This window comes from Cyprinus carpio, chromosome B18, assembly GCF_018340385.1.
Source record: "Cyprinus carpio isolate SPL01 chromosome B18, ASM1834038v1, whole genome shotgun sequence".
NCBI lineage: Eukaryota > Metazoa > Chordata > Actinopteri > Cypriniformes > Cyprinidae > Cyprinus > Cyprinus carpio.
The window spans coordinates 3270734-3294598 of record NC_056614.1 but is presented as its reverse complement, the minus strand read 5'-3'; the positions used below and the strand labels follow the sequence as shown (position 1 = coordinate 3294598).

At 35.7% G+C, this 23865-nt stretch overlaps 1 protein-coding gene across 1 annotated transcript in view; it reads right to left on the bottom strand.

Moving 5' to 3' along the window:
* LOC109099839 (delta and Notch-like epidermal growth factor-related receptor) overlaps positions 1–19814 on the bottom strand; it is a 31117-nt gene extending 11303 nt beyond the window's left edge. The window contains exons 1-7 of the mRNA XM_042743483.1: positions 19344–19814; positions 6787–7116; positions 6601–6695; positions 5631–5794; positions 4669–4817; positions 4333–4486; positions 103–216 (exon numbers count right to left, since the gene is read on the bottom strand). Of these exons, the coding sequence (XP_042599417.1) occupies positions 103–216; positions 4333–4486; positions 4669–4817; positions 5631–5794; positions 6601–6695; positions 6787–7116; positions 19344–19640 (1303 nt within the window). The 5' untranslated portion in view covers positions 19641–19814. The remainder of the gene's footprint in view (positions 1–102; positions 217–4332; positions 4487–4668; positions 4818–5630; positions 5795–6600; positions 6696–6786; positions 7117–19343) is intronic.
* Positions 19815–23865: the final 4051 nt, after the last annotated feature.

Below are 23865 nucleotides of genomic sequence, written 5' to 3'. Positions count from 1 at the left end.
TTAATGCACACATACACTTGCAAACATACACACCGAGACAAGCACACAGCAGATTTGATCGTGTCAGACATGATTTCATGAGAGGAGGCTATTAATAAGTACCTTCAGCACAATAGCAGTGAGGTCCTTCTAGGCTGCTGGAGCAAGTGGCTGCATTCCTGCAGGGTCCAGAAACACAGTGATCTACCAATGACTGACAGCGGTCTCCCTCAAAACCTAAAACACACACACAGTGTAGTATTATTTAAATTTTCCATAATACATCCGAAATTAAAAACACATTACATTTGAATCCATCATACATAGAGACTGACCAATAATTGGTTTTAGTGACCGATAATCACTTTTCCTTAATCGGTTTTGTAATATCAGACACCGATATTATACAGTAAATAAACATGTTTAACAAACATATGAGAGTGTTTGGTGAGATGTGCTTGTCATGTTGCTGCAGATGTGAAACTCACTGTTAAAAATTAATAATTGTACTGTCAGCATGTATTTTCATTACCTAATTTTATATAATATATATATATATATATCTATATATATATATATATATATATATAATCTTCATATAATTTTAATAATATTAATAATTCTGATAACATGTAATTTGAAAGGGACACTAATGTAAAGTATTTACTGCTTTCTTTGTAACTTCTGACAATGTACAATTTTTCCAGGGAACAAGTATGAATTTTAAAGTAAAACATTAAATATATATCAGTTATCAGCATTCATATAAGCATTCAAATAATTGGTATTGGTATTGGTTATAGAGTTTTAATATCAGTCAATCGCTAATACACACATTTGTTTTTGTGAATTGTGGGAACATTCCATAGGCATAATGGTTTTTATACTTTACAAATTGTATGTGCTATTACCCTACACCTAATCCTAGCCCTTAAAGGAAACTTTTTACTTTCTCAAAAAAAAAAAAAAAAAAAAAAAAAAAAACTTCTGTATGGTTTATAAGCATTTTGAAAAATGGGGACATGGGTTATGTCCTCATAAGTCACCCTCTCCTTGTAATACCTGTGTCATACCCATGTCATTATACAAAGTTGTGTCCTGATATGTCACAAAAACACACACACACACACACACACACACACACACACACACGCACACAAACACTTGTTTTTGATGGGAACTTTTCACTGACTCCCGTTGTTTTTATATTAAGCTAAATATATATTTTATTCCTAACACTAAACCTAACAAAAATGGCATTTCACATTTTTATCAAGACATTTTTTTAGCATGTTTATTAAGATGTTTTCCTCATGGGCATTTTTGTTGATTTTTAGGTTTTACTATTCTTGAATGACTGACAAAGATCTCCTTCAAAACACACAGACAGATTGTATTATCTCAGTTTGCCATAACAGATCTGAATTAAAAAAAAAAAAAAACATTACATTTTAATGCATCAGACAAACTAGAAAATGACCAGTAATCAGTTTTAGTGACCGATAATCACTTTTCATTAATCGTATATCAGTTTTGTAAAATCAGACACGGATATTATAAATAAACATGTTTAACAAACACATGAGAGTGTTTGATGAGATATGCTTGTCATTTGCTGCAGACACTCACCGTAAAAGACTAAAAATTGTACTGTCAGCAGGTATTTCATAACCTATTTTAGACTGCAACAAAAATATTAATAATTCTGATAATGTACTTAGAAAGGGACACTAATGTAAAGTATTTACTGTTTTCTTTGTAACTTCTGACAATGTACAATTATTCCAGGGAACAAGTATGATTATTAAAGTAAAACATTAAATATATATAAATATATATCAATTATCAGCATTCATATAAGCATTCAAATAATTGGTTTTGGTATTGGTTATAGAATTTCAATCTCGGTCAATCGCAAATACACACACACACACACACACACATTGGTTTTTGGTAGGAACTTTTCATTGACTCTCATTGTTTTTATATTAAACTAAAGATATTTTTATTCCTAAAACTAAAACTAAGAAAAAAGGCATTTCACATTTTTATCAAGACATTATTTAGCACATTTATTAAGATGTTTTCCTCATGGGCATGTTGTTGATTTTTAGGTTTTACTATTCTTGAATGACGGACAAAGATCTCCTTCAAAACACACAGACAGATTGCATTATCTTAGTTTGCCATAACATACCTGAATTAAAAAAAAACATTACATTTTAATGCATCATACAAAGTAGAAAATGACCAATAATCAGTTTAAGTGACCGATAGTCAGTTTTCCTTAATTAAATTTTGTTTTGTAAAATCGGATCCACCGACAGTGTATGACCATGTATAATTATACACAACTAGCGAACTCGTTGTGTTTGCATGATATATAAAGTAAAACATAAAATAAATATAAATTTTGCTTATCAGTTTTCAGACATATACAAACGATCGGCATTGTTATCGGTTATCATAAAATCTATATCGGTCAATCTCTAATACACAAGCAAACTTTTTTTAGGTTGGAACTTTCCTTTGAGTTATACTATTTTTATATTGAACTAAAAACCCTCACAAAAACCTTTTTGCATTTTTTTTTTTTTTTTTTTTTTTTACTTTTTCATTATAACATGATGCCATTTTCCTCTCGGTGATATTGGTGATTTCAGGTTTTCCTATCCTTGTAGGAACATTTAGTCCTTGTAATGTTGATAAAAACTGACTCACACACACAAATGGCTGCAGTAAACACAATCTGTTATTTTCCTTCAGATAAAAACAGAGAAAAAAACTGAACAAAGAATTCAGTTATAAACCAACAAGAATCAGTTGGCCAAAGCAGGCTGGCTGCTTTTCTTACAACACCACTAATTAACATCATTTATGCCCTCCTGTGTTCTCCATAATCCTCTTATAAAAATGGACGGAACGGTAAACAGTGTTTGTTTGTGTGCTTGCGTGACTTCCACTAGACATTAACAGATATGCCTTGCAATCAGCATGTCCATGACAGCATTCCTTAAAAAGGCACAGTTGTTTCTTCTGGAAGGCTTTAAATAACAGGCTCAAAATAATCTTCATTTACATGATCAAAGGCACAAATCCCCGACCTTCAATGTCTCTTGCTCAACCTTTGTTTTGTTTTTCCTTTTCCATTTTCTTCCCCTGCCCTATATTTCCATTCAAAGCATCATTACAGCATTAAAGCTCTGTGCTCTGCCCAAGGTTAACCTCCATTATTCACAAAAACAGACACAAGACAGCACATGCATAACTACACAATTCATAAGGACATTGCTTCTTGCTAGATTCCTGTCATGCAAATACTCTATATAGAGCTATTTCATGTAAATATTTTGAATGTATTTCAATGAATAAAAGCACATTGTAGATGTTTTTTAATGTCTTTAATAAAAATGTTTGATGTTTATGTAGAACTAACTAGGAAAAGGGAATTTTACAGCAAAACTAATATTTAATGCTGTTCTTCTGATCTGTCTATTCATCAGAAACGAGTAGGCTAATTACATCTTTGCAAAGCTGATAGACTCCCTTGTCATTTGTTTATTTATGTTCTCCATCTCAACACATTAAGCTTCATCAATTTAGTTTGTCTGTTTTTAATATTATTGTTGCAGCTGCTGTTGTGATATGAAGATGAAATTAAATAAAAACTGAAGCAAAACATTAAATAAACATCAGTTCTGAATATCAGTTAAAGGACATTTGTCAAAAAATCATCACAACTATTTTTATAATTGATTATAATAATAAATGTTTCTTGAGCAGCCAATCAGCATATAAGGATGTTTTCTGAAGGATCCTGTGACACTAATGTCTGGAATTATGATGATGAAAATTCAGCTTTGACCACAGGAATAAATAACATTTTACAATATATTCTAATAGAAAACAGTTATTCTAAATTGTAATAATATTTCACAATAGTACTGTTTTTAATGTGTTTTTAATTAAAATAAATAAAGCCCTGGTGAGCATAAAATACATTTATATAACATATATTTATTTATTATTATCTGACTTTTCATGTATATTATAATTTAAACTTACGTAGCCACCACAGTGAACTATTAAAAAATTAAAGAATTAAAAAAATAGAAATAGGCAGTGAAAGCTTGGTGTTTCGAGTAAAAAAAAAAAAAATCATTTTTAAAAGGTTTATTTTTCCTATAGCTCACTGATGAATATGGATATGCAAATGTGATATTCCAGTCAAAACACAAATAATGCAACTAAGATCAAAACCCAGTTAATTCTATCATAGTGATTCAGCCAGTGGACGTTCATGTCCTGACACAGATTCCTGAGAATGACTCAAACACACACAAGCTCACACACCTGGTTGGCAGGTACAGGAGTAGTTTTGTCCTTCATCTCTCTGTCTGAGGTCAGCACAGGTGCCGTTGTTCTCGCAGGGCTTCAGGTGACATGCGTCAAACTCCTCACAGAAGATGCCAGAATACCCATCATCACACTGGCAGTAAAATGTGTCCTGTGATTCACATTTAAACACACATCATCAAATCTTCACAGAAAGCACACAAACATAACTATTATATCAACACTTTGGAAAGAAAAGCGGCACAGATCCAGGGTTGTAATACTGGCCTTAAAGTTCTGCAAAAAGAGAAAATATGAGAACAAATAACACTTATAATGATCTGAGGTCATTACCACAGAGGACTGGGTGATGCATTTTCCTTTCCCAGAGCATTGTGGGTCGCTGAATCCACTGCCGGGCTCTATACAATTATTGGTTTTTACATTGAGATGCAGCCTCACAGTGACCTCCGGACCAGAGGGGGCACCAATGCGCAGCACACCTACATAGAAAGAGATAAACAAAAAAATCCATAGTTGTAATAGAGAGTAACCTTTTTACCCTTTTTTTTTTTTTTTAAAGAAAGTGTGAGTTTAGACACTGGAGTGCTTGCCAGTGTGTTGCTATGCAGGTGCTAATGTGTTCTGATGGTTTTTAGCATGTTTTATCCTTGGCTGTTGTGTTTTACATCTTCGGTTAGTTATTTATTCAAAGTTGGTGAATACACAATTAACAGTTTCTATAAAAAATCTTTAAAAGATAAATAATTTATTATTTAATATTGTGGATGTTTTTTACTCAGCTATAAACCTACAAAACACAATTTCCTTTTAGGCTCAAGTCATGATATTTAATAACATCTGCTACGACAACAACAGCATCTTCTTTCTCCCTCTCAAACATGCACACACACACACACACACACACACACACACACACACACACACACACACACACACACACACACACACACACACACACACACACACACACACACAAACACACAGCAATGCCTCAAGGACAGACATTGTTTGGCTCACAGAACCAGACAGGGTCAAATAAAAGACTCATCAATGCGTCTGGAAAAATTCTGAAGTTGAAAACAGACATTATGCTCAAGGATGTTTCAAAGGCAAAGTCCCAATCTGAAGCAAATAATTTCTCATACTGTATGTGTGTGTGTGTGTGTGTGTGTGTGTGTGTGTGTGTGTGTGTGTGTATATATATATATTATATATATATATATATATATATATATATATATATATTCCTCCATGTTACAGGCACATACATATGTTTGAAAACACACACTTACTGATGAAGTAGTTTTGTCCAAAGGGCAGGGACTGGTCAGGGAGCACCAGGCCATCTGAGCTCTGCTGAAACCACATGATTGTACCATCTGCAACAGAGCACTGCTCATAACCGGCCTCTCCTACACGCCACAGCACAGCGGAGCCACTCACATTACCCACCAACCTACACACACACGCACACACACACACACACATAGATCTCATCAAAATCACTCACACGCCAGTATGTCAATGAACTAAAGTCAGGAAAATTATGTAGCAAACTGTACAATGGGAACAAGATACTTTTGGACTTTTATTCTTCCATAAATGTGAGAGCCTAATGCATTTTATTTTATATATTATATTATGTTTTAATATAGTAATATTTTATTAATAAGCTTTATTAATAATTTTTATATATTTTTTAATAAATTAATATTTGTATAATTTAAAATGTATATTTATCTGTTATGTTGGCCAAAAATAATCTGAATTGTAATTTATTAATAATTGATTACATTAAATATATATATATATATATATATATATATATATATATATATATATATATATAAATTAATTAAATAATTTGTATAATTTAAAATGTATATTTATCTGTTATGTTGGCCAAAAATAATCTGAATTGTAATTGGAAATTATATGGTAAGATTGTCAATGTACTCCAAAAGCGTGACTGTGGTATAATGCATAATTTAATTATATAATCAATTAAACATATAATATATATAACTGATTAATTATATTTCCATCAGTATTTTTAACATTTTTATATATTATTTATTTATTTAATATTTATATATTTGTAAAATTATTTTATTATATTATATTTTATTTTGCAATAGTTAACAGCTAGAAATATCCATACATGCTACAGAAAATAAAAATAAAAACACCCTGAAAGCCCACAACTCTTTTATTTGAATATTTATCTTTCCAAGAAAAATAGGACATGAGAAAGTTTCTTACTTCACAGCTGTTTCCTCAGCGACCTCCATGGAAACAGTCATCATTCCGGCAGACTCACCTCCGGCGGTACTCACACATTCGGCTTCATCAGTAATCTACAACACACACCCACACAAAATAAGCTACTCACAGGAGGAATCCAGCCATCATGACACATCACACTCACACAGACGCACACCTGCTCACCTGTTGATCTTCCCACAGTATCTCCACCACATTCTGACCTGGTTTGGGTCGCCATGGCTCCAGGGTGGGCGGAGCTTGAGTAGTGGTGGGGACTGTGGTTGGCTGGAACACCTGAGTGGTGGTCGCAGGTGTGGCGGGCGTGGCATGTTCCGGAACGAGACTCTCGGCGAGGTCCCAGGTGGACTCGGACAGGTCAAAGGTCAAGGTAGGTAGGTCACACCGAACTCCGCTGTAACCCTCGCTGCACTCGCACGCAAATCCATCCCCCTCGCTGTCCTGGCTACAGTTGCCATGGAGACAGGGGCTGCTGGTGCATGGATCTGCAAAAAACTGCACCCGATAAAAACAACAAGAATGAGAGATGAAAACTGCATCATATTATCAAACATTTTAAATTGCTCCAGTCGCAGAGAAAAGCAGCGAACGATCCAGCTTTCATTTCAGGCAAACATCTATCGACTAACAATCAACAGTGAGAACTGTGAGCAATTAATATACTGAAAGCACAGACGAGCACCCTTATAAATATGAACAATGGCAATAGAGCCATCCTGCTCTGCCCGCAAGAACACCTGCACCAAAATCTACAGTGCTAATTCCTTTATCTTACAATTATGTAGTGATATTGATCTAATTACTCTAATTATGCTCCATTTCCTTTGGCAGGGACATGCCTTCTTCCCAAGAGATAAAGTAGGACTTATATGTGCCATATTTGAGCATGTGTTCATCTGTAAGCTGTTTATACTCCATACTGTGTGTTCTGGCATTACATAAGTAATCTAACATAAAATGCTTCTGCTGGATAATAGATGATATCAAGGATAATCAACAACATATGGCCGCTAAGTTAAAATAGATTCTCCATGTATATAAGGATTCCTCTGTAGTACTGAATCAATTAAATCAACATTATCAGGTCCAAAATAACATGTTAGTAATTACTGTAAAATTTATAAACCATCATTCATTGAGAAAAAAACATGCCTGTGGCAAAATTATATTGTGTTGCTTTTTGCATGTTTTGTGTCACATTAAAAGTGAAAATAAAAGCATGTTCAGGTTTATCTGAGACAGATAGAAGTGAATCTGGCAATGTTTTTTTACAATGTTGTATGTATTCTTAAATTAAATGTCCGTTGAGTGGCACTAAATGGTTAATGCTCTGATGCATTTGAAATTCTACATTAAACCGGACCCTAAACCTAACCAATAGTGTCAACAAAAGCAAACCTGACATAAAAACACATTTGCTGATGAAACCATGCCATGTTAGCTTGCTTCAACAAGTCTTTGAGTTCTTTTATTGTGATTTGAGACAAGACTAATGCTGTACCAGGTGTGCTAACAAGCAAGTTTACTACATCAGAAAAGCCTTACATATGGAGCTGGTTATGCAGCACACATGTCAAAATGTTTTAGTTTACAAATCATGCACTATGGTGAAACTTCACAAAAAATAAGTCTTTATTAATCAATAATCTGCCATCATGATTTGTGTGGAAAGGAATGAACCTTGTTCTACTGATACTAGTGATCAGTGAAACTGCAGTGAAATGCGTGTAGAGGTAGAGGTCTGTAGAGGTATGTTTTCATATGAACCTGGGTTGAAAATTCATCAACTCTAAACATTTATGGTGTAAATAAAGTGTAACTAAGCCATTTTAGGCTGCAGAGAACATGATATGTTATGTTCTTCTTCACATTTGTCACTCGAGCCTCGTTATTAAGCTAATGATCTTACTGAAAATCACAGAGGCACATCTGAAGTGCACTACAGTACTTCCGCTGCACATGTTGAGGGCTACATGTTAGAGGCTCTCCTTGATCTCACCAGCCACAATTATGTTTTCACATCAGATGAAAAAATAAATAAATAAAGTGACATATACTGTGTTTTTAAATGTTGTTGTAAATGAATCTGGAGTGTCACTGTTCATCAAGTCCACCTGAGTTTTGACACCTGCAGCAGTTGATTCATATTTTTTTTTATATGTATAAACATGTAAAGATACATATCATATCAATCAATATGAAGCATTCAATTATGGTCAGTACCGGTAATTTTAGTTTAAGACATGAAATTATTCATTTGTGTTCATAACAAAACTCTAATTTATTAAAAAAATATGCTATTTTAAACTAATGCATAGTGGGGCAGGATTTATCCCATGAATCAAGAATCAGTGAGTTGTTTTTTTCCCTGCTGCTTTAAATCTGTGCTTCTCAATGGGTGTGTTATGACCAAAAATTGGGTCACAGTTCTCTTCTTATAACTTACCTAAATACACATAATAATAACCATATAATCATGCATTGTTAGGATAGGATTTTTCATGTTCAAGTTGCTCATATTAATATTGATTTACCATTTGTGAATAAATTACTATCCACTTGATTTTAAAGAGTTTTCAGTTAACCATATCCACATGGAAAAAAAATACTATGGAAGTCAATGGCTACCTTCTTTTGTGATCAACAGAAGAAAAAAGGGGAAGTCGTGGCCTAGTGGTTAGAGAGTGACTCCTAACCCTAAGGTTGTGGGTTTGAGTCTCGGGCCGGCAATACCACCCGGGCGCCGCACCATATGAAGGCACCGAACCCCCAACTGCTCCCTGGGCACCGCAGCATAAATGGCTCCCCACTGCTCCGGGTGTGTGTATGTTCACTGCTGTGTGTGTGCGCACTTTGGATGGGTTAAATGCAGAGCACGAATTCTGAGTATGGGTCACCATACTTGGCTGTATGTCACGTCACTTTCATAAAAAAACAAATGAGGTTGAGTAAATGAGGACAGATTTTTCTTTTTTCTTTTTTTTTTTTTGGTTGAACTAACTCTTTAAGGGATTTTTTTTTTATTTATTTATCTTGAAACTAACTATTTACATATCTTGTTATAGGCCATCCAATGTATTATTATGAATCTGGGTCCTAAATAACTCATTTACAGGATCTCTCCTTGCATCACAGTCTACTGATGGAGAATATTAAAAAGGCCAGGAGGCCTACAATGAGAAAAAGGTAGGGCGGCTGAAAAAGGAAGCAGAAATAGTGTGGAGAGAAGAAAAGGTCATGGGTGAGGAAAAGACCTTCAAAGTGCGAAGCAATGGATGAAGCGTTTACAGTATCAATCTCTCACAATTCCCAACTCAAGATATCTCACCAGACATGCTCTTACCGACATTAACACATCCCTGACCTTTGGCTTCTTCAATCTGATTTGAACAGAGAGCCTCCTCTAATGTGAAGAGCTGTGGACTGGTTTCAACCCAAGATATTTATGCTATAGAGGCAATGTTTAATTTTCTTTCACTGTGACTGAAGAAAGTATTGCAAAAATCTTTCAAAAACCCAAAAGGTTCGCTGCACATCATCTGCACATTCTCTTTCCCTATTTTTAAAGGTCAAATTGCTTCTAAATCATGCTGAAATGTCTCCTCGGACATGAATAACAACTAATGGTCGCAAACTTAAAAAGGGTGAGCTTGTCTTCCTCATTTATATTGTCATTTATAACAGAAGTGAAGCTTTATGACTGCACATTTCTATGTTATAATAAAGCAGAACTTTACTAAAATAAATTGTCAAATTAATGCTAATTTATACATTTAAGACTTTACTTAGATTGTTAAAAATGGTTTTATTAAGAAAATGCATAAGACTTTTTATTTAGTATTTATTATTTTTATTTGTTACAGAGGAGGTTCCTGTACCGCCTCCTCTTCACCACCAGGGGGAACCGTCCCCTGAATATTAGCGAACTCTGATTCGGACTCCATTTCCCATCAGCCCTCATACCTGGGACTGATCACTCACACCTGATTACAATCACACCTCATCACTCTCCACACCTGCACCTCATTTACATGCCCCCACACACACATATAAGCAGTCACCAAACACCAAGTCACTGCGAAGTCTTGATTTACCCCCAGCTGTGTGTTATTACCCGTGTTTGTTTTCTAGTGTATTGACCTTGGATTGTTTCTTGATTCCCTGATTGTTCTCTGCCTGCCCCGACTCGGATTGCCTTCCCTGAACTCTGTTTGTCAGCCGCCAGTGATGCACGGGTTGATCCAAAATGAGCGGGTGCCTGCGGTCACCCGCGGTTACGAGTCATCCAAAAATATTTTTAATGATATTCGGGTCACGGTCAGTCGGGTCGTTTGAAAATAAAGATGCCAATTAAACCTTTGTAATTTATATAGTACTAGACACAATTTTGAAATACATAGGCCTACACTTTATTGGCTGAACAACTGGCGCGAAGATGACGCATGAGCTCAGTCTCGTGATGGGAAGTTCGGTTCTTTTCCGCAAACCGGTTCTTTCGGACAGTTCGATTCAATAAACCGGTTGTAAAAATCGGTTCACCGGTTCTTTTACGCTCGACGTAATGGCGTCAAGTCTATAAAACATTTAAATATATAAAGTCAGTGATCATAACTTTAGTCAGTTAAAAACCTCATAATCATGAAAAGTTTACAATTACGTTTTGCAACAACGTACCCAAATACAATAACAGCAATAATGTGCATACGAGGATTTAAGTCTTGAAGATATAAAGTAAATAAATTAGGTGTCATCTGCGCAGAAACCATGATCCACTTACTATACATAATCCATTGCTATTTATTTGTTATTAAATAAACTTACGTTTCGCCAGATTGCCCTTCATTCAAGCCCTCGGGTTCCCCGCGCTCATAACATTAGCACAGAATCAGTTCAGAATCAATCACCAAAAGAACCAGTTCGGTTCAGACACGCTGTGTGTCAGTCTGCTTCACGCTGAATCACGCATGCGCAGTATGTTGCGCTTCTTGTCCGGTGAGTGACTACATTCCGCCCATTTAAAAATAATAAATGTGCGTCCTTGAAAGCGCGCCGTTTTCTAATGTAGCCTATTTACTTTAACTTCTTAGGTAATAATATCAATGGTATGATGTTTCAGATGCCATCAGATGAGAAAATACGAAACATATACATATATTTAATTGTTTTTTCAAAATTATCGCTAGGGACAGTTTGGCAGTCGCTGGACATTGGTAGGGACACGTCCCTGGCATCCCCCCCTAATTCTACATCCGAGTTGCGGGCGGGTTAGTTGAAAACGTCGGTCGGGTGCGGGTTGTTTATACATTGACCCGCGCATCACTGTCAGCCGCCTGCCCCGATCTCTTGCCTGGTTAAGGTTCTGTCTAAGCCTCATCTCCATTGTTCTGCCTTGCCGGTATTTGACCATTTATTGTCTGACTATTCTGAATAAAAGCTGCAAATGGATCTAACGCCTTCTGATGCATCGCAACAGAAGACTTCGCCGCATAGCGATCCAGTGGCAATCATGCAACTGTCAACGGAACTCTCTGCTCAGGCTTCTCAGCTCTCCCTGCACCAACAGGGAGACCAACATTTGGCCCCAGAATACTCAGACCTTGCAGACGCATTCAGTAAAAAGAAAGCATCACAAATTCCCACTCATCGCTCTGTCGATTGCGCCATCAATCTGATACCCAGCACCACTCATCCTAAAAGCTGAATATTACCGTTATCTCAACCTGAATCCAAAGCCATGAAGCATTACATTGACGAGGAACTCTCCAAGGGATTCATTCGGCCCTCCACTTCTCCTGCCTCAGCTGGGTTTTTCTTTATTAAGAAGAAGGATGGAGGGTTACGGCCATGCATTGATTACTGGGCCTCAATGATATCACCCATTGCCCCTAGTTCCAGCCGCACTAGAACAGCTTCGCCAGGCCAAATACTACACCAAGATGGATTTATGTAACTCTTACAACCTGATTCGCATCCGTGAGGGAGATGAATGGCAGACATCTTTCTCCACCACTAGTGGGCACTACGAGTACTTGGTAATGCCCTTTGGCTTGGCAAACTGTCCATCAGTTTTCCAATCCTTCATGAATGACATTCTGGGACATACTCGTCAGATGGGTAATCGTATACATAGACGACATCCTGATCTATTCAAGTTCTCTGGAGGAACACATTCACCATGTGAGGTCAGTGCTGCAATGCTTTATCCAGTATCAGCTCTACGCCAAGGCTGAGAAATGTGAGTTCCATCAAACCATTACTTCTTTCCTCGGGTACATTATCAGTCAAGAGGGAGTAGCCATGGACAAGAAAAAAGTCAAGGCAGTGTTGGACTGGCCACAACCTCAGACAGTGAAGGAGTTATAACGTTTCCTGGGGTTTGCAAACTTCTACAGACGGTTTATTAGGAACTTCAGTTCAGTTGTCGCCCCTCTGACCACCATGACTAAACGCCACAGAAACAGACTGAGAGTCTCGCCTAGCCTTCGACGAACTAAAGACTCGGTTCACCACTGCCCCGATCCTCTGACATCCAGACCCAGAACGCCCATGATTTCATTTTGCATACTATGAGGAAAATGGTGTGAAATCAATTTATTGCTTACACGTGGGAGAGATCCAATGTTTTCAAAGCAGTGTAATCACTAAATATCTTTAAAATCAGGTTTGTTCCTTGATTTTGTCTCCAGCTGTGTGACATAGGTGGGACATTATTCAGAGAGAAATGTGAGTGAGGTTGGAGCATCTTGAACATGTGACACCTTTATTGTTGTTTATGCAGGTAATACATATTTGTGCCGTTCCTGTTGACCTGAACAGCATGGCACTTTCTCAAAGCATAATCACAAATCCACTCAAAAAGAACAATGTGTCTGTGTGCACATGTTTGTGTGTTCAGGAAAGAGCACAGAAAGAACAAAATGTTTCTAACAAAAAAAAAAAAAAAAAAAAAAAAAAAAAAAAAAAAAAAAAAAAAAAACACAGTCAGTTTGAAAACCCACTGCCATCTGACTATTAATAGAGAAAGTGTGTGTGAGAGAGAGAGAGAGAGAGACAGCTCATCCCTCACCATTCAACTGTATAATGATTATGAATTAATGAATTCTCCAGTTTTCTCTGAGAAAAGGAATAGTTTTCATTTATGAAAGTGTCTTTCAAGCAACGTTTGCACTCATACTTTATGAATATCATCAAAGGCCAGGAATGAAATGGAAAGGAAAGTGTGATTGGCTCATAGCCACTAAACATCAGAGGATGGCCTGAATGAATACTAACCAGCCTGCAGATGGAGGACACAGTTAACAGAGAAATACAAATACTTGGAGTTGCATCAGAAAAAATAAAAGTTGTTTACAGCAACACGGGCCACAAAGGATTCATATTTACTTACATTAAAGGTCGAACGAAATTAGATTAAACTCATTAGCGCTATCTGATGCAGAAGTGGAAAACCTTTCTCTGGGGTTTTAATGCAGAAGGCAATTTTATTCAACGTCATGGCTACATAATAACACACGTAGATGCACTCAAAGCCAGACATCACTGGCAGTGACATTTATTAATGCAGCACGTTCTGAAAGGCAGGTAGAAAGAGCAGATGTGCCACCAATTAACTAGCCAGATGAGGCCATATCAGTGCAGAAGAGCTGCTGAATTACAGATTCTTTAGAAAAATTGACTTGTTTGTGTTTCTAAATGAGGCAAGACTAAATAGGCGAGATCAATTTTCCCCATTCAACATCATTATAACAAATAGCTACTTTCCCAGAAGCTCTTAGAATGTGAAGTTCATCTTAACATACTGGTAATGCATGTTGTTGAATCTAAATTCTGTTGAATTAGACTTGGAATCTGTTTAATAGGATTTTCTAGAAAATACTCATGTTTAAATTTAGAAAGTAAGAGTTAAAGTCAGAATTGTGGTATATAAACAAACAATTGTGAGAGAAAAAAACTAACAATTGCGAGATAAACACGTAGTTATGACTTTTTTCATAATTGTGAGATATAAACTCGCAATTACGAGTTATGAAGTCCAATTCAGAGTAAAAAATGTTTATATCGCATAATTCTGACTTTAACTAGCAATTGCTTTAAGAATTATATTAGCAATGATATATAAACTCAAATACCACATGATTGTGACTTTATATCATGAAGTTCTGAGAAAAAAATGTAAGAAATGCAAGATGTAAACGCAATTGTGAGAGAAAAAAGTGGCAATTACCTTATTTATTTATTTATTTTTGCTTTTTTATTTATTATTTATTTTCATTTCTGTATGATTTTGTCTTCTGTGGAACACAAATGAAGATGTTTTTCAGAATGTCCAGGCTGCACTCTACCAAAAATGAGTGGTAATATACACTGTGAAGTACGGAGGCCCACACATGACATGCAGGAAAAAAAAAAAATTAACTCATGCACAAAATATAATAATTTGTTCTCTTGTTTTACTAAATTGTGTGCACAACATAACATAATAATTACTTCCTTATATTACTAAATCCTGTGCGCAACATTACTAAATCGTGGCCATGTTTTAGTTGAATCAAATCAAGTGAACAAATTATTATATTGTGTGCCTGATTTACTTAAAACAAGGGAACGAGTTTGTAAATTGTGTGGTCAGTTTAGTAAAAGTAATACAAAGGTAATTGCTAATTTTAATTTCACAATTCTGACTTTTTTCCTTACAATTGCAAGTTTACATCTCGCAATTCTCTAACTTTTTTCTTGAAATTACGTGATATACACTTAAAATTGCGAGTTACAAAGTCAGAATTGTGGGATATAAACACAACTGTGAGAAAAAAGTCTGAATTGCGAGATATAAACATGCAGTTATAACATTTTCCTTGAAATTCTAACTTTTTCTCACAATTCTGACTTGTCTCATAATTGTGAGGTATAAACTCGCAATTGCGAGTTACAAAGTCAGAATTGCGAGATATAAACTTGTGATTAGTGTTGTTTTTGGTGACCTATTTTAATTTTAGTCTTAGTCTAGTCTTTGTGTGAAGCTGTCATTTTAGTTTTTATAAGTTTTAGTCACATTCATACTCTTTTTAGTCTAGTCTAGTTTTAGTCGACAAAAACTGATGACATTTTAGTCTAGTTTTAGTCACGTTCATACTCTTTTTAGTCTAGTCAAGTTTTAGTCAACGAAAACTGATGACATTTTAGTCTAGTTTTAGTCAATGAAAATGGTATTTTAGTAATGCAATTCTATTTAACCCAGTCAATATAGTACAAGTACCTAGAAGTATAGACAAAACCAAAATTTTCTTTTAGCCAAACCAATTTCAAACAAGGTTATCTTATTATATTATTGTTACCTTATAGACTCAAGAATACATCCATTCCAGACACAGAAGACTCTCTGATTTGAATTTACAACATTTATTTTACCAACCAAACATGTTAGAAGTACACACACATAAATTTTAATAAAATAAATAAAAACAATAAAAAAAAAATTATAATAATAATAATCTGCAAATTTTTCTCCCAAAGACAAACCTCGGCTGGCCGGCGATCGGTTTAAAATTAGAAAGTAAGAGTTAAAGTCAGAATTGTGGTATATGACGTCATTGCGGTGTTGCTGGATGTTCGCTTTGAGTGTGCGTGCACTATTCACGTGGCGGAGTGCACAGCATTTTTTGTAACTTTCTGCATCTAAACATGCACGAGTTCAGGGCGATTCTAGCCGAACATGCTCGTCTAATTATAGTCATCGTCACATGACCAGCATTTTCATTACGTCTCGTCTCGTTTTCGTCACATGATAAAGGTTCGTTGATGACGATATTTAGTCATAATTTTCGTTGACGATAGCAACACTACTTGTGATTATGATTTTTTCCTTGCAATTCTGAATTCTCATAAATGTGAGATGTAAACCCACAATTACGAGTTATAAAGTCCAATTCTGAGTGACTTTTTTTATATTTCACAATTCTGACTTTAACTCACGATTGCTTATAATTATATAAGCAACTTTAAAATCTCATTCTCATTTGCACACATTTAAATCTAGTGCTTCAAGATCATGTTCCTCAAACAAAGCTATCACATGACCTTAGACAATTTTTATGGTGTTTTTTATGGTCCATTCAAAGAAAGTGCACTTTCTTTGAATGGAAAAGAGCAGTGTGCATTAATCTCTGCTAAATATCTCCCTTTGTGTTTCCCAGAAGAAATAAAGTCATGTAGGTTTGGAACAACATGAAGGAGAGCAATTTTTTTAATGTCCTCCATATTTAGTGTTCTCTCAGCTCTCTGTTCTCCTGAACGGCCCTCTCTATATGTACCTCTGAGCCTTTGATGTCCTCCAAAATATCTATCAGTCCTTTCACCCCTTCAATTCTCATTTTATTCATTTATTCTACCCGCAAATCCCTACTTAAATGAGACTCACTCTCTTACAGGCTTACAAGTCTCCATACAGCTAGTGTGAGTCTTCAATATTTCAAAGACGAAAGCTTTGTAGAAACAATGGTCAGTCCAGCTCTCTTTTTAATATTAATGAATTCCTGCTGCTGCTTAACAAGCTGGAATCAAAGCCAAAAGAGAAAAAAAAAACAAAAAAAAAAAAAAAAAACACGACAACCCTTAAAATAGGCATCCCTGGCGATATGACCAGCAAACAGATCTACGGTTTCTAAGTACGCATCCACCTACTGTAGGATAAAAGTGACTGTGCACATCCCAAAACGCATACATCCTTCTCCATCTCCTTCTAAACACGAGTTCCCAGGAAGGACAGGTGACTCATACACAATCACTTTGCGTCAGATGCTGGTTAAGAGGTTAAGTGAGCTCATCAAGGGCAAAAAGGCCACTAACTTATATCAAATCATTCCAAATCACCTCTTCCTCAGTGTTTACAAAATGTAATTTCATAAAAACATGTGATTCTGCTGTATCACATACATCCAGTCACGTCAGCAGCAGTTCATGAAGTTCGAAAAAATGGCTGTCTCATTATAGGGCGACTGAAGAACAGCAGCCTTGCCTGGAGAAACGGAACACTGAGTGACATCACAATGACTTCAAGCTTTGTCGACCAATCACGGTGAATCTTGTGAGTGCATAAACCAATCACGCAGCAGCATCCTTTCTGGCTGCATTGGGGGAGATGTAAATGAGCAGTATGACGTCACAGGACACAGGTTTAGATGCAATCTTTAACTAAGGTTGAGGAAAGGACAGGACACTGTGGGTCCATGCAGAAAGATGCATGAGATGGAACCACACACAATGTCTTAACTTCATGAGTGCCACCTGTTGTCCAGTGAATATACATGCACACACAGTGAGGCAGCTCTTCTGTGGATCTCTGCTCTGGATCCAGCAAAGCTTTGGTGTTATTTAGGTCAGAAGCCCTAACTGTGTCTAGCTGTGCTACTCACATTCAGGCTTTGTTCCTAATAGTGTATTAACTCTGATGTGCGTCTACAGCCAATAAACAACACATCTATGGCTAATCCCTCACCCTTTCCCTAAGGGAATTTAAGCACATCTATGAGCTGCAAAATAAATAAATAAAATTTAGCATTATATTTAGTGCTGTGAAATGATTAATCACGATAAATCACATCCAAAACAAAAGTTTTTGTTTACATAATATATGTGTGTACAGTACTGTGTATATTTATTATGTATATCTAAAGACACACACATACAGCATATATTTTGAAAATATTTACATGTATTTATGTGTATATATTTATATTCATATAAAACATATCATATATAAATATATTAAATATATAAAGGTGACATATTTTTCTTAAACATACATGCATGTCTGTGTATTTAGATATACATAATAAATATACACAGTACACACACATATATTATATAAACAAAAACTTTTATTTTAGATGCGATTAATCGCGATTAATCATTTGACAGCACTAGTTATATTATATAAATATATGTGTGTGTGTTTTTATATATATATATATATATATATATATATATATATATATATATATATAGATATATATATATATATATATATATCAGATTTTTGTTTGTTTGTTTGTTTTAGTTACATTTTTAGTAATTAGTAATTAGTAATTTAGTAACAGGCATATGCAGAAATTTATATATTTTAAAGATATTTTCTGTGAATGTTTTAAATATATTATCTTACTGTTTAAGTATAGATTTTTCCTGCAAAACAAGAAATATATTGATTAAAGATTAACTCACTTTCCTTTCCTTTCCTTTCCTTTCCTTTCCTTTCCTTTTTTTAACTGATCCAGATTGGTCCATCATCAAGCCACAATGCACCTAACTAGAGGTTGAAATAAAGCTCGCATCACCCATCACAGAAAGCCTCAGTGTCCCATAGTGGATTCTTATAAAACAAAATGCATGCAAGGAGGTCAACGCTGCATACTTGCAATATGAATCAAAACGGTGACAGACTGTGAATGTTTTCTGCTGTGTTTGTGTAGCAATACACCACACATACCGCATATACACATATCTAACTGCAAGACATACATTAATGCTGTGATCTTTACCTCTAACACACACTCACACACACACAAACATACACACTTAGAGCCACCTCTCCTCTTCTTCTATCTGTTGCCACAGCAACGCAGCACTCTCCTTCACATCTCACCGACAGCACATGAGCTCCTGCAGACCTTTGACAGACACGCGATTATGATCATTTATTCACACCAACACGACTCTGCTCTCACCTCACAGTTCTGTCCAGTGAAGCCCTGTCCGCAGATGCAGGTATAAGCCCAGAAGTCAGTCTGCATCTGTGTGCTCGGACTCTCCTCCATCTCTCCCACCTGACTACAGACGCCTCCGTTCAGACAGGGTCTGCCCTCGCAGGGGTCCGGCGGTGCACTGGGGGCCTCGGTAGGGCCGGGGCTGGATGTCAGAGGGGTCCCGAGTCCATCCCTCACCCCGAGGACGAGGAGGAGAGGAAGTATGTACTGATGCATGAGAGCGGTGCGGGTTTGGTTCTCTTTGCTCGTGCTCTGCATACGCTGCTGTGGAGAGCAGATCAATGGATTACAGTCGTAGGCTTGCGGCTGTGTGTGTGTGAGAGAGAGACAGAGGGAGGCGGTTTGCTGGACTGGAAGGTCTGAGCGTGTTTGAGGACGGGAGAGAGAGGAGTGGAGGGGAGTGATGGCAGGTGACGACACACGCTCCTCCTCTCAGTGTATTTCAGTGTGTTTCTGCTGTGTCAGTGGAGCTGAAGCTCTGCAACAACAATCAGACACCTACACATTACACAGCTCTCACTGGATGCATGGAATTATATCCATCTGATAAATGGCATATATTAAAATTCAACATTATATTGTTGGTATCACTTCAGGGTAGGGAACACATATTCACTATTAATCAAGATTTTTCCCTAAAAAAACTCATATTTTTCTGCTTACTGATAGTAAGTAAGGTAGTTGTTGTAGTAGTTATGTGGTCCTACTTTATATTAGTTTATGTTAGTTAGGGACCGATTTGGTGGTATGGGTAGGTTTAAGGGTGGGTTAAGGTGTAAGAGATGGGTAAACAGTGTAATTATAAATGTAATAACAGAAATTGAAGATGTAATTGCATGCAGGTATTTAAAAAAATGTATAATGTGAAAACATGTACTGTATGTACATAATAAAAAAGTTATTAGTCAAAATGTAAGTACATAGTAGTTAAGGCCACCTAATGTAAAGTGGAACCAGTTATGTTTAGATATGGGGTATGATTATTTTTTTATTTTTTTGAAGATTAATTTAAGGTGAATGTTATGATAATCTAAACATAAAAAAAATATGCGGTAAAAATGAGTAAGCAGATATTGACCAGTGTTATTTTTAGTAGCTATTATTATAGAATTTGGTTTTATTTTATTTTGATATTTTCAGGTTTCAGTTTAAATTTCAGTAATTTGTCACATCCTTTTGTTATTATTATTCCATATTTCTATTTTGCTTTATTTCAGTTTTAATAATTGTAGTACTTGAAGTTTTTTTCAGTTAGTTGCAAAGGCAATAAAATTTCCAATTTTAAAATAAGCTTTCCCATCTAATATTCAAGTTTTTTTTTTTTTTTTTTTTTTTTTTTGCTTCATTTAAATTAATAAAAAACATAGTTTAAGTTAACAATAACAACACTGATATTAACTGAACTGATGAAAAAGCAGCCTTGAGTAGATGTTACTATACTATTACTATTCTAAGTGATCAGACAGATGAATGGTTTCCACCTGGCGGATGATAAAATGAGTGAAAAACATTCCAGCAATAGAGCAATCAGATTTATTTATTTATTTTTTGACAACCTGATAACCACCCAGAACACGATATATGTGCATATCAGCGCACTAGAAATGACTCAGAACATTGTAGCAACTACAAGGCAACGTCTTGGCAAGAATTTCATTCTAATTTCTATCTGTAAGCAGCTTATTATTTACCTCTGCAGTCTCCAGCAGAAATGCACAGAACATCCTGTACATTCTTCAAGCAACTCAACATCCAATGTCTATCTCGCCCTTTCAGCAGTCCAATTACAGTAAAATCACATTGATGTGCATTTCTAAACCTCCTTCTCACTGAACAGCAGCTTCTACACCCATAAAAGGATGAACTGTAAGCCTACTGTGAAGCGGAGATGTGTTTTATGATGGCAGACGCCCTCACTGCGCTTCCATCAGAATCTTCTTCAACTGCTCCTCCTGCTGGTTACCATGACAACCACGAAGGCAAGTCCCAATGCTGTAGCTGCTGCTGTGCACCATGTGTACACCCATGTACTTACAGAGGGTTTTGAGGGAGATTTTGAGAAATGTCTCAGTTGTTGTTTTGTTTGGTTATTAACATGCCTCCATTTCAGGTTTGGAAGGACATTAAGATATGACATTTTCATTTTTGGGTGGACTGTCCTTTTAAGTAACATCAAATGTCGAACAGAATATCACAGTTAATCACAGTCATGTTGATCCTCAGACCAAAACTGAAGTGTGATATTACTGTAACAGTTCATTGGCAATACTTCATTGTAAGGACAAATTCTCACTATAAACTGCTTATCAGCATGCATATTACTAGCATATTGGCTGTTTATTAGTACACATATTAATGCCTTATTCTGCATGACCATATTTTAGATTGCTTAACCCTACTCCATTCCTAAACATAACAACTAGCTATTAGTAAGCAGCAAATTAGGCTAAGTGTTTACTGAGGCAGAAGTCGTAGCTATAGCGTGAATTGAACCTTAAAATAAAGTGTGAGCAAAAAACATATATTGTAGACAAATTTTGTCTTTTTAGACTCGTGTTGCCTGTTTAGTTTCAAACGACACAGGAACAACAGTTGCACGTCTTTTATAAATTATAAGTTATATAATTGGATTGTTAAAAACATTTCTGGAAAGAATATAATTTTTTCGGGTAAAAAGTCTCTTTAAGACATATTTTATTTATACCTATATGCAGGAGCAATATATAGACAATGGCGCCTCCTCCTGGTCACAGGACACATTATAAACATTATAAAAGTAAATAGTCCAAAAACTAGCTTTATTTCACAACTTCTTCCAAATAAAAAGAAAAGCGACACACAAGAGCCAAGAGCGAGTTAGAGGCTGCTTCAGAGAGGAAGTGATTTATGTGCTTCTGCAGCAGTTTGAAGGCTATTTTGGGAGCGATTGTGACAGATGGAAAGATGCCTGGCCTTCACATGCAGCAATCAGTGGCTTCTTGTGAAGAATATTTTCTTAACATCAGAATGATGGAGTAATTTGGCAACTTCTGATGGTCTTCACTAATCATCCAGTTTCTCCATTTTCCAAATAACGGTTGAAATGTCAAATTATAAATGACAGAATATGGCACGAACCCCGCAGCCAAACACACACAAGAACAAAACCGCTTTCAACAGTATGTTTTCCATCTGTGTGACACTGTATTTGCACTGTGACGATACCGCGTTTATGTGTTCATGTAATTTCATCAAATGTGTTACCAAATACCTGCCATTCGTTTATGATTATAATAAACCCTTATACACTTCTGTTCAAAGATTTAGGTTAGCTTTTTGTTTGTTTCTTTGTTTAATTTGAAAGAAATTAATACTTTTATTCAAGAAACTAGAATTAAACAGTGAAGGGGACAGTAAAGATGTTTATAAGGTTTATTGCTATTTTAAATAAATGCTGTTCTTTTAAACTTTTTATTAATTACAAATCAGCATATTAGAATGATTTCTGAAGGATCATGTGACACTGAAGACTGGAGTAATGATGCTGAAAATTAATCTTTACCTTTATTTTTACAAATATTATATTACAATATATTAAAACATTAAATCGCAATAATATTTCACAATGTTGTTGTTTTTAATGCATTTTTGATCAAATAAATGCAGCCATGGTGAACATAAAAGACTATTCAAAAACAATAAAATATCTTCATCCTAAACTTTTCAATGGTAGTCTAAACCAGAATGAAGTGATCCTTTACATGCCATTTCAAACCAAGTAAAAGCTCCTGAAAAATGAACTATTATAATTTACTGTGACTGCAGTTACAAACCTCTGCACCTGCAAAAAATGTCTAGAATCAATTCTGTTCATCATAGTGTCGAAACTGAAGTCTGGTTAAATCTGCACCTGCTGTTATTTTTGTTTCATACTAAATGTAAATAACATTTTGTAAAGGAAGCTGCATAGCATTTCTGATTAAAAACAAGATTGTCTGTTTACTGCTAATAACTGTCTTCACAAAACTCAAAAAAGAAAAAAAATGAAATGAAATGAAATTTAAAATCACATAGATAGATAGATAGATAGATAGATAGATAGATAGATAGATAGATAATGTAGGTGTTAAGGTGTGGGGTCTTAAAATGCTACTAGGTCAGTTAAGAATTGTTTGTTTTGGATTAGTGCCCATCGCCACTCATCTCATCAGTGTAAGTGTAGGAACAAATGCTGGATCTCAGGCTATATATATCCAGCCCCTCCCTGTATACATGCAACTTCCCAGAATTGTCCAGATTTGGTTAGATAGACATTATGATTCAATTAAAAACCACAGAGAGTGCAATGCATGTTTAAGAAAGCCAGTTCTGAACTTAAAGGCAGCATTAGGCTGATATTAGATCCATGCACACTAGTAAGTGCACATCTGGTGCATGTGCCAGACCGGTTGAGTCCACTCACTGCTCTGACGTCACCGGCCCTGCCATACTAATCGACACAGAC